Here is a 12,721-nt window from a genome sequence, read left to right as displayed (position 1 = left end):
ACAAAGAGAAATCTTTTAGAGATGAGAGCTATTTCATGATAATATATGTTTCAGCCTACTAGGAAGACACTATTGCTAGACAGTCTACTAGCAATTCTAAGTTTGTGTGCACTTAATGACAGTCTGAAAAACATGTAAAGCAAAACTAAAAAGAGAAAGAGACAAAGTGACAATTGTGATGTGGAATTTCTAAATGTACCAAAAATAATTATTTTCATATAATGCCTGTGGATGATTAAACTTTCTGTAAAACAACTTAGCAATAAAGGCCGGGCGCGGTGGCTCAAGCCTGTAATCCCAGGACTTTGGGAGGCCGAGATGGGCAGATCACGAGGTCAGGAGATCGAGACCATCCTGGCTAACACGGTGAAACCCCGTCTCTACTAAGAAATACAAAAAATAGCCGGGCGAGGTGGCAGCGCCTGTAGTCCCAGCTACTCGGGAGGCTGAGGCCGGAGAATGGCGTGAACCCGGGAGGCGGAGCTTGCAGTGAGCTGAGATCCGGCCACTGCACTCCAGCCTGGGCTACAGAGCGAGACTCCGTCTCAAAAAAAAAAAAAAAAAACTTAGCAATATCAATTAAAAGTTTTAAAGTTGCTCATACCCAATAGGTATGTCCATTTCTGGGATGTTCAGAATGACATTTTTATAAATTTTTAAAATTATAAATAATCTAAAAGTCAAATAACTAGGAAACAGTGAATAAATAAAGGCACATATGATGCATTTGGTGGAATGCTATAAAACAATTTTTTAAATAAATTAAACAATTATTTAAAATTTAAAATTTGAAAAAATATTATTTAAAAAATTATTTTATCATTATCAAAATCATTACCATACAGCAATTCTGAAAAGTGTATATTTATTTCTAGGAGTCAGGACAAGGTGACTCTGAGTCTGTTTCCTAAGAGATAATAGGATAGTTGACACAAATTAAACTTCTTTTTTATTCTGAGACAGAGTCTCACTCTGTTGCCCAGGCTGGAGTGCAGTGACACGATCTAGGCTCACTGCAACCCCTGCCTCCTGGGTTCAGCTGATTCTCCTGCCTCAGACTCCTCAGTAGCTGGTATTAAAGGAGTGCACCACCAAGCCCGACTAATTTTTTTTGTATTTTTAGTAGACTCACAGTTTCACCATGTTGGCCAAGCTGGTCTCGAACTCCTGACTTCAGGTGATCCACCCACTTCAGCCTCCCAAAGTGCTGGGATTACAGGCGTGAGCGACCATGCCCAGTCTAAACTTCTTATATGACTGTTGCTTAAGGAGAAATAAAACCTAACATCTCTGAATAAATTCAGAGGGTAAAAAACATTGATAGAGGAGAATATCCTATACAATTAACAGTTATATTCCACTTGTTCTAGAAAACTATTAACAAGAATTTCTAATTAATTATCTCTCACGAGTGTTAGTAACAAGAAGGAAGAAAAATAAAAATATTTTTAAAACAAAAAAAATATGAAATGAGAACATAAATACCTTGTGAGCCAAGTGGAAGAGGAGGCGGTTTTGGAGTCGGCTTTTTGAAGCTGAAAAAAAAATCCAAGCTGCTTATTAAAGAATTCAATAGTCTAGCAGTCCCTTGTAGGAATGAAATGAGACTCGGATGAATCTTCCCAAATCCTTATTTATCTGATCCTAATATATCTCTGCTGGAATACATACTGTTGGCCGGGCGCGGTGGCTCACGCCTGTAATCCCAGAACTGTGGGAGGCAGAGGCGGTCGGATCATGAGGCCAGGAAATCGAGACCATCCTGGCTAACACGGTGAAACCCCATCTCTACTAAAAAATACAAAAAACTAGCTAGGCGTGGTGCGGGGCGCCTGTAGTCCCAGCTGCTCGGGAGGCTGAGGCAGAAGAATGGCGTGAACCCAGGAGGCGGAGCTTGCAGTGAGCCGAGATCACGCCACTGCACTCCAGCCTGGGCAACAGAGTGAGACTCCATCTCAAAAAAAAAAAAAAAAAAGAATACATATTGTTTGAGTCTGGTCTCCACCTGCAGTAGCAGAAACAGCATCAAGAACTAGAAGAGAAATGTGCTAAGATTCCGCTCTTCTCCTCTGGTTGTTCTACCTGATCCTATTACAGTGATCCACAACACAACACTCCACATGCATGGTTATAGTAACAGCCCACCTCTGTGTTCATATACCAAACCAAACAGTGGTAATAGACCCCCATGGTCATCTCAATGTGTGCATGAATCCACTCTCATTCACCTCTTAGTCCCAGTATTCTTTGTTATTTCCTTCTGATATCTCCTTTTCCACAATTATACTGCCATATTTTCCTAAATACTAGCCCAGTCTCTATTCTACAGATTTTCTAGCATAATTATGTGCCATACTGAAACAGGCAGTCAAGCAAAAATGTTAACGGCTTTTAAGTTCCAAATCTCCTTTGCACTCTTGGAAAACTTTCTGATTCTGGATACCCGATTCTATCTCTTTTACAGAAAAAGTCATGCTTCAATGTATAAGAAAGAAAAAAAGAAAAAATTATATGGAAATAGAGATAGCTACCATGATCACCTTATATGTGTCTAACACTGTTCTTAGCACAGATAAAGCCTAGAAATATGAGATTAAGTAAGTAACATAAAGGACCTAATAACTAAATTAGGAAAAACTACATTGGTACATATGAAATAATTTGAGTACAAATCAAGAAAGGCTTTGCTGGGCGTGGTGGCGGGCATTGTCTGCAGTCTCAGCTACTCAGGAGGCTGGGGCTGGAGGATGGCTTGAACCCAGGAGTTTGAAGCTATAGCATGCTATGTGCACACCTATGAATAGCCACTGTACTCCAGCTTGGGCAACATAGTGAGACCATGTCTTTAAAAAAAAAAAAGGGAGGGCGAAGGATAGCATTAGGAGATATACCTAATGTAAATGACGAGTTAATGGGTGCAGCACACCAACATGGCACATGTATACATATGTAACAAACCTGCACGTTCTGCACATGTACCCTAGAACTTAAAGTATTAAAAAAAAAAAAGTCTTCAAGTTCCATGTCTGCCATGAATTTGGGCTAAAATTCTTTGTATGTATAAATTAATTCTACCTCGAATACATTCTTCCCTATCAGACATTACAGTGCCCACTTTCTCTGCATTTCCTTGAACTTAATTTGGTTCATCCTTTAATTAACTTTTTTTTTTTTTTTGAGATGGAGTTTCACTCTTGTTGCCCAGGCTGGAGTGCAATGGCTCGATCTTGGCTCACTGCAACCTCTGCCTCCTAGGTTCAAGTGATTCTCCTGCCTCAGCCTCCCGAGTAGCTGGGATTACAGGCATGTGTCACCACACCTGGTTAATTTTGTATTTTTAGTAGAGATGGGGTTTCTCCATGTTGGTCAGGCTGGTCTCGAACTCCCGACCTCAGGTGATCTGCCCGCCTTGGCCTCCCAAAGTGCTGGGATTACAGGCGTAAGCCACTGCGCCCAGCCATCTTTAACTTTTTCTACCATGCTTCCCTTTTATTCTTATTTTCAAATTTGAGTACAATTGTCCTGAGATGAATATCGTATGTAAGAAAGCAGAAGGGATGATTTCTGGATTCTTCAAACTGAAATTTCTGGGTTTCTCACTTAGAAACAGGAAAAGCAGGGCCGTGCGCGGTGGCTCAAGCCTGTAATCCCAGCACTTTGGGAGACCGAGACAGGTGGATCACAAGGTCAGGAGATCGAGACCATCCTGGCTAACATGGTGAAACCCCGTCTCTACTAAAAAATACAAAAAAACTAGCCGGGCGAGATGGCGGGCGCCTGTAGTTCCAGCTACTCGGGAGGCTGAGGCAGGAGAATGGAGTAAACCCGGGAGGCTGAGCTTGCAGTGAGCTGAGATCCGGCCACTGCATTCCAGCCTGGGTGACAGAGCCAGACTCCATCTCAAAAAAAAAAAAAAAAAAAGAAAGAAAGAAACAGGAAAAGCAGCCATAAAGTTCACAGCCATAAGAGCCTGAACAAAACTATACCTAACTACCACTAACAGCATGCCCATCCTCCTGTGATAGGGCCTAAGAAAGACACCTGGCCCTTTTTCTTCTTTTGTCCTTCTGCTTTTTGGCTGTAGCCTGGTGGGGTGTAGCACTAACTCTCTTTAAACATCATTACTCAAATCCAATATTCTTTGAGGACTAAAGCTATTTTTTTAGCTTTCTAATATCAATTTTTTTTTCTCAAGAGAAAAAGGAATACATTAAGTTTTAAAATCTTCAAAATGACTCTTCACTATGAATGAAGAATATCAGATATAAGAGCCCCTTTACCTTTAAATCCAGCTGCTTCAGCTTGTTTATACATCCCAAGAAAGAAGTAGGTGCAAGCTAGGTTCACCCAGACTTCAGAATTACAATTTTCCTCTTTTGTAGCATTTTCGTATTCCTGAAATACATAGTAAGCAGTGATCTCGTTTTGGCAGCAAAGCAATTGATGGGCCATTCTTCCATAATGGAATAGGATTTCATACTGAGATTAAGTAACTTCACATTTAGGGAATCCTACATGTTCTGCAATTATTCTATACCTGAAAAGGTTAAATGCTGAAGCTACAGCTCAATCCTACATCTGCAGGGCTGTTGTCCATATAATCTTATACTTGTGGGTTTTGTCCCCCAATTAATACTGATAGGGACGAACAAACAATAGAAACAAAAAGCAACTGAAACATTTTATTTCTGCCAACTAAAAAAGACATACAAGATACCCTTTAAGAAATTCACATGTTCAGTTAACTTAAAATCTCATGGCTTTAATACACGACAAGTTTCATTTCATTCTAATTGCTTTCTGGCTTTTTTGGCATCGAGGGAGGCTTCATATTTTTAAAATGTTTTGTTTTTCAGGCCGGGCGCGGTGGCTCAAGCCTGTAATCCCAGCACTTTGGGAGGCCAAGACGGGCGGATCACGAGGTCAGGAGATCGAGACCATCCTGGCTAACACGGTGAAACCCCGTCTCTACTAAAAAATACAAAAAAAAAAACTAGCCGGGCGAGGTGGCGGGCGCCGGTAGTCCCGGCTACTCGGGAGGCTGAGGCAGGAGAATGGCGGGAACCCGGGAGGCGGAGCTTGCAGTGAGCTGAGATCCGGCCACTGCACTCCAGCCTGGGCGACAGAGCGAGACTCCGTCTCAAAAAAAAAAAAAAAAAATGTTTTGTTTTTCCTGCCAAGAATACTCTCTGAGACTCACTTTGTCAACGACATTTTCCATATACTCTCACTTTTTATCAGTCTTTCCCAGGTGCCTTTATTTCATTTTCTTACTACATGTGGGTTGTTCTTTCTATCCTCCTATGCCTTTTACAAATACTGCCAGCCTCTATTCTGTCCTTTTCACATCTTCCCTTTCCCTTCACCAACTTTGTTCCTTTGTTCTTCATTTCGCCTCCTCATTACCTGTCCTCGAATATTTTCATTTTAGTTACGGGGGTTCTTCAAATTTGCTTAGATTACATCTTGAGAATGAGAATATGCAGGAAATGTGGCTGGGAGCGGTGGCTCACGCCTGTAATCCCAGCACTTTGGGAGACCGAGGCAGGCAGATCATGAGGTTAGGAGATCGAGACCATCCTGGCCAACATAGTGAAACCCCATCTCTACTAAAACTCACAAAAAAATTAGCCGGGCGTGGTGGCGCACACCTGTAGTCCCAGCTTCCCCGGGTGGGGGTGGTGGCGGTGGTGATATGAAGCAGGGGAATCGCTTGAACCCAGGAGGCAGAGCTTGCAGTGAGCCGAGATCGTGCCACTGCACTCCAGCCTGGGCGACAGAGCAAGACTCCGTCTCAAAAAAAAAAAAAAAAAAAGAAAGTAAATCCATAATCCCACTGATTAACTATTATAGATGGGTAGGTAGATGGGTAGGATTTACAATGACCAAGAAAAACAATTTCCCCAAAACAATTCTACTTGTAGAAATATAAATATAATCGTTCCTATGTCTAAAAATAACCAAGCAAAGGAAAAGCGAAATTCTCTTGAGAGAAGACTCATGAAAGTTTTTATCATAATGGCTTAATTTTCCTGTTCTGAAGATTTACTTAATAAATGCTAATACCAATATGTTGTACAATCTCATTAGTATGCATGTAAAAGTACAAAGTACACAAGATACATGTACATATACAGTAGCCCTCCTTTACCCACAGGGGATATGTTTAAAGATCCCTAGTAGATGCCTGAAATCTTGGATAGTACTGAATCCTATATATACTATGTTTTTTTCCTATACATACACACCTATGATAAAGTTTAATTTATAAGTTAGGCACAATAAGAGATTAACACCAATAATGGATAATAGAACTATAACAATATATGGTAATAAAAGTTATGAGGATGTGGTCTCTTTTGCTCTCTCTCTCTCTCTCTGAAAATATCTTATTATACTGTCCTCATCTATTTTTAGACTGAGGTTGACCTCGGGTAACTCAGATTGACCTCGGGAAGCAAAACCATAGACAAGGGGAAACTACTGTAATAGAACATATTAACATATAGATGATTACTGAAGCCATAAATTTTTAAACAGTCAGTAGTTGCCTTCATTAACAAGTATAATTGAGGAATGCAAATAGATAACTTCTTTTTGTTTCCTTCTGCATTGTTTGAATTTTACCATGAACATGTATTATTATAATATAAAGTTTAATACCATTTTAAACACAGTTCTGTTTGGAAAAATATTTTTTTACACTAACCTCCAGAGCTCTCTTGTAGTCACCCAGGTGAAAGGCACAATATCCAATCCACAAATTAGTATCCTCTTCTTCTTCTCCAACATGACGTTTGAACTTCAGGTTAAAAATGTATTTAAAAAGCATGAAAATTTGAATAGTAAACTCTCTGTTTAAAAAAAAATGCTATGTTGGGTTACTAACGAACAACAGGCAATCTTAAGTATTAGAAGCATGACAATATGAGGTTTAATTAAACCTATGCCTACAGGACAAGTATCTTCTAATTGTCACAGAAATTTATATTTTCAAATATTTCACATTTGGCTTTCTGTATTAACTGATATTATACTCCAGAAAGCATTTGAGTTGTCTAACAATTCTGGGTGATATATAAGGAAGAGAATTATGTAAAATATTTAGAGCCAAATAACTGAAGGTTAGAGAGGCTGAACCATGAACTCAAGGCCACATGGCCAGTATGTGTGCTGTCAGGGACTTAAAGAAATGCCTGACTCCAAAGCTCATGTTGTCACCCTCTGTGCTCTACTGCATTTAACCTCCCGCTTCAGTCCTATTGCATTAGCACACACATATATTTACTAATAGGTTGTAACCTTTCACTGAGGACTAGCCATTAAATCTTTCTATTACCCTTGAGCAGGCTAGCTTACCAGGTCTACAAGAGTTAAGGAAGGATGTTCAGAAGACTTGGCCTCACTTATGTCCATTGTGAACAAATATTTATGAATTCCTCAGCCAACAAAAGAAAAGCCTTATTTTGGAGGAAAGGACTGAGATCTTGACAGAGAATTCTGAATTTCCACGGTAAGATAAGATTTTTTTTTCACTCTACAGGGTGATAAATCAAATAGTGAGCCAACACATATTTACAGAGCATCACTATAGAACTTAAGGAGCCTCAGTCATTACAAGATGAAGACACTCCTTTGATACTTTCTTGTCTGGACTAAGAATTTACTCCTGTAGCTAACTCTACAACATTAGAAATCCTCCTCATACCAAATGCTATGAATTTGAGTATAGTGCCTTAATTCTGGAGATATTCTCATGTGAGGTCTCCCTGAATTCCCTGGAGCTCTAGGAAAGCGCATGAGACTTCCTCACCCCAAACCATAGCAGTTTCCATTCCCATGCAGCATGGTACTCCAACTAACTACCTAAGAATGTAAGCAAAGAGCAGAGCCTCCCTGCCAACTTAAAGGCAGTCTGGCCCTGTAGTCCCAGCATTTTGGGAGGCCAGAAGCAGGAGCATCCCTTGAGCCCAGGAGTTCAAGACCAGCCTAGGCAACATGGTGAGACCCCCATCTCTACACACACACACAAATAGCCAATCAAATGAAAATTAGCCAGGCATCGTGGCACATGCCTGTAGTCTCAGCTACTTGGGAGGCTGAGGTGGAAGACTCGTGTGAGCCCTGGGAGGTTGAGGCTCCAGTGAGCCACCATCATGCCACTGCATTCCAGCCTGGGCGACAGAATGAGACCCTGTCTCAAAAATAAAATAAAATAAAGGCAACCTGGTGTTATACAATAAGGAAAATATGGTCACTGTCTTAGAGAAAAAAGAGAGAAACAGACTGATGGAAATAGATATATAGCACTCAGTCCACTGATTCACAGAACTAGAAGGTTCCTCCATGCCAACTCCCTCACTGCAAAGATGAGAAGGCTGATGCCTAAAAAGCTAAACAACATGTTCAATACCAGAGCACTTAGTAAGAAGGTGAACTAGGCCAGGCGCAGTGGCTCACGCCTGTAATCCCAGCACTTTGGGAGGCTGAGGCAGGTGGATCACCTGAGCACAGGAGTTTGAGACAAGCCTGGCCAACATGGTGAAACACTATCTCTACTAAAAATACAAAAGATTAGCTGGGTGTGGTGGCAGGCGTCTGTAATCCCAGCTACTCAGGAGGCTGAGGCAGGAGAATTGCTTGAACCAGGGAGGTGCAGGCTGCAGTGAGCTGAGATTGCACCATTGCACTCTAGTCTGGGTGACAAGAGTGAAAGTCCATCTCAAAAAAAGAAAAAAGAGAAAAAACAAGAAAGTGAACTATACATGGAAGATGGAGAAATACATGTAAACCTAATTATAACAATTATTAACAGTAGATTCAGAGTAATATGGATGGAGTAGCATTTTAAGAGAAATGACTAGGCCGGGCGCGGTGGCTCAAGCCTGTAATCCCAGCACTTTGGGAGGCCGAGATGGGCAGATCACGAGGTCAGGAGATCGAGACCATCCTGGCTAACACGGTGAAACCCATCTCTACTAAAAACGCAAAAAATGAGCTGGGCGTGGTGGCGGGCGCCTGTAGTCCCAGCTACTCGGGAGGCTGAGGCAGGAGAATGGCGTGAACCCGGGAGGCGGAGCTTGCAGTGAGCTGAAATCCGGCCACTGCACTTTAGCCTGGGCACAGAGCGAGACTCCGTCTCAAAAAAAAAAAAAAAAAAAGAAAAAAAAAAAAGAGAAATGACTGTGGCACAAAACAACCAGACCATGCTGTCAGAACTCTTCATTCTTTGGTGCAACGCTTCACCCTCCTGTAACATGTGCTTCCCACAAAGCAGTTTTTCAAAGCGCAGTCTCCTGGGACCATCTCCATCAGGCACTTAGACTACTCACCTGAAAATGCAGATTCCTGAGCACCACTGCAGACCTACAGCAGGAGCCCAGGAATCAATATCTTATTAAGTACCCTAGGTAATTCCAATATATATTAAAAGGTGAGAACTACTGCCATGGAGATTTGAAATATTTCCTGGGGCTATAATATTTTCAACCATAAGCATGTTAGAATTATTTAAATTTGATCAAAATTTCAGAACACATAATAGGAAAAAAATCATACATTGGTCAAGGGTTGGGATAAGCAATGTGTGAAATGACATTGTATTAAATGTCCCTTCACATTTTTAGATTGTAATCACCATTAGTAAACTAGACATACTCAAAAGTGGCCCTCAAGAAATTAGGTTTTTGTTTGTTTGTTTGTTTTTTGAGATACAGTCTTGCTTTGTACTCAGGCTGGAGTGCAGTGCAATGATCTTGGCTCACTGCAACCTCCACCTTCCAGGTTCCAGCAATTCTCCAGCCTCAGCCCCCCGAGAAGCTGGGACGACAGGTGCGTGCCACCATGCCCAGTTAATTTTTGTATTTTTAAGAGACGGGGTTTCATCATGTTGGCCACGATGGTCTTGATCTCTTGACCCCATGATCCGCCTGCTGGCCTCCCGAAGTGCTGGGATTACAGGTGTGAGCCATTGCGCCCAGCCAAATTTAGTTTTTTAGTTCATTTTTTATCAGGTTTATAGTTAACTTAGAATCCGGAATCTGTGCCTGACTAGATTTACAGGGGATTTGTACAGGAAGCCCCAGAATGCACGCACCTATTACAACAGCAGAGCAACCAGCATTCTCACCTAATCATTCATCTACAGTCTGGTATTCACATGCTAAGAAGCAACGTTCTTTGGGCATTACCTCCAATAGGGTAATAGCTCCAGTGAAATCTCTTTTTGAAAGTAGCTCCTCTAGTTTTGGAATCTTCCTACCTTTCTTCTTTTTTTTGTCAGTGGGCTGTACGCCTCTGCCTACAGCAGGTTTGGCCCTTGAAAGCATCTGTAAAAGAAACAAAGACAGCTGTATGGTCCAATTCTGATTATCAGATTTAAACTGAGAGTGGCAGCTCTATAGTTTAAAAGTCAAGGCTGGGCACAGTGGCTCACGCCTGTAATCCCAGTACTTTGGGAGGCCAAGGCGGGCGGATCATGAGGTCAGGAGTTCGAGACCAGCCTGGTCAACATGGTGACACCACATCTCTACTAAAAATGCAAAAATTAGCCGGGCATGGTGGCAGGTGCCTGTAGTCCCAGCTGCTCGGGAGGCTGAGGCAGAAGAACGCTTGAACCTGAAGGCGGAGTTTGCTGTGAGCTGAGATCACGCCACTGCACTCCAGCCTGGGCAACAGAGCGAGACTCCGTCTCAAAAAAAAAAAAAAAAAAAAAGTTATAAGTCAAATCCTTAACAACGAACCCCAGGGAAGCCTATTCACACTTGCTTTGTAACAGGTATTCTAGTGGAAGAGCCATCACCCAATACTTAGGAAGGACCAGACAGCTACTCCCAACTTTATCTTCACTGGCTAGAGATGCTTTCGCACAGCTTCTGTCATCTCAGCTTTCCCTTCCTCTGCTTCCCATCCCACGAGTGGTTTAGATGTGGGTAAATGGAGAAGCAGGAGGGAAGAAAGCATCGAGGTATCTACAGTTGCATCCCTGTCCCCCGTGGGAACACAGGGAGAGCTGGGGATTACCCTCTGCGGACACACCTAGACTTTACACAGAAGTGTGCTGGGAACCTCGAATCGCCAGCCTCAGGACCTACTCAAAGTAATCCCTCACTATTCAGAGCCACTAACCATCTTGACGTCGGTCTTGTGAGTCCCCTCCAGACAGCAAAGGCCGGGCCTCAGCGTTTCGCCGCATCCACACAGGACGCTCTGTCTCCACGGCAACCCCGCCGCGAGGCTGGTACGTCGGGGGAGAAAAGCTCGTTGGAGAACCAGCGCCCGCGGCTTCTTGGTTCCGTGCAGCTTCTGCCGCGGAAGAGCAGCGGTTCCTCTTGGGAGGAGAGCGTCGTTCTCTGTGCTGAGAGCGAAAGTTGTGTCTCTATTTATGAGTTTACTTTAGGAAAAGGCGAATTGGAATGGCATTGTTTTTCAAATGCAAGTTTTCTGGGAAGGAAATTTTCAGGGACCACTTCCGTTTTGGGCCGCGTTGGACTCCATAGCAACCCTTGGCTGCGTGCACCGCAGAATCTTGGTCTCTGGCTGGTGCGGGAAGCTTAGAAAATTTCTGCTGAAGGAGTTGTAGTTCTGTGATTTGGAGGCAGGAGTGCATCAAAATACAGTTTCCTATTTCCACAGATACATCTACACGCAATAGAGAACTGTAATAAATATTTGTCGATTGGATGACTTAATTTATCTATCTTACTCCGGAACCCAGTTAATGCAGGGGCAACCATAATCTTTAAATTCACGAAATCGTGAAATGTTAGAGTTGGAAGAGACCTTACAGGACCTCTGGTCAACCCCTCAGAATTAACAGACTGAAGAACTAACATCTTGTTAGTTAACTAATGTCAGCCTAAAAAGCTCAGGGATCCAATTGAAAGAGTTTATTCAAGTGCAAAGTGTGAGGGCGGCTATCCCGGGAACCACAGACAGCAAAGAATGGTGATCCGTGCTCCCTGATGTAGGGAACGGTGAGGGTCGTTTATATCGCCAAAAACAGGGGTGCTGTACATAATTACAGCATTTTCAAGATGAGGCTAACGTACACAGAAGATTCAATTCACTACTATTGATTATACTCTAAGGGGGATGTTTAATATTCTATTGTAAAGAGGTAACAATCACAAGGGTCTCTATCTCCAACGTCATTTAGTCTGAATAAAGAATAAAAAATCTGGTTAATATATAACATCAACACAAAGATCAGGAAGCAACAGTCATGCACCAGAGAAGAAAAACAGCCATGTTCTGTGATTTAGTTTACAGGGCTTAACGTTTCCCCTTGGCATAATATGTTTGGAAGGTGCTGAAATTTTCTTTTCACATTTTCCCTTTTCTTCAAAAGCTTTCGGAGAAAGCATTATAGAAGAATTATATTCTCAGGCCGTGTATTTGATCAAACCTCATGTCACTAGGAAGGCTCCTTCCTGGCAGTCACATCCCAAGGAGGAGGGGAAATTGGAAAGGACCAAGTCCGAATTATAAAGCAACAAGAGAAAGTAGTTCTGGAACCTGATTCAGGCTACATGGCTGCCTCTTCAAACAAACAATTATCTGAGTAGTCTTTGTTCTAATTTTCTCAGCTGTGTGTTGACCCAATTGCAGTTAAATACCATAACAGCTCTGTAGACAAAGGCAAGACAAAACACAAACTATGATAATTCCTAAAATACATAACAGCTTTTGCCACCAAGGTCCCCAAGATCCAAATCAACTA

General features: G+C 42.1%; 1 protein-coding gene across 3 annotated transcripts in view; it reads right to left on the bottom strand.

Annotated features, from left to right (window-relative positions):
- IFT56 (intraflagellar transport 56) overlaps nucleotides 1–11,225 on the bottom strand; it is a 63,925-nt gene extending 52,700 nt beyond the window's left edge. For 2 of the 3 annotated variants that reach the window (XM_045388281.3, XM_065542633.2), the window contains exons 1-5: nucleotides 11,128–11,225; nucleotides 10,191–10,328; nucleotides 6,710–6,802; nucleotides 4,281–4,395; nucleotides 1,486–1,535 (exon numbers count right to left, since the gene is read on the bottom strand). In XM_045388281.3, the coding sequence (XP_045244216.1) occupies nucleotides 1,486–1,535; nucleotides 4,281–4,395; nucleotides 6,710–6,802; nucleotides 10,191–10,328; nucleotides 11,128–11,130 (399 nt within the window). In that variant the 5' untranslated portion in view covers nucleotides 11,131–11,225. The remainder of the gene's footprint in view (nucleotides 1–1,485; nucleotides 1,536–4,280; nucleotides 4,396–6,709; nucleotides 6,803–10,190; nucleotides 10,329–11,127) is intronic. The other variant, XM_015447260.4, reaches the window with a different exon arrangement.
- Between the last annotated feature and the right edge of the window lie 1,496 nt (nucleotides 11,226–12,721).

Source organism: Macaca fascicularis, chromosome 3 (genome assembly GCF_037993035.2).
Source record: "Macaca fascicularis isolate 582-1 chromosome 3, T2T-MFA8v1.1".
Lineage (NCBI taxonomy): Eukaryota > Metazoa > Chordata > Mammalia > Primates > Cercopithecidae > Macaca > Macaca fascicularis.
This window is presented reverse-complemented; position numbering and strand designations above follow the sequence as displayed.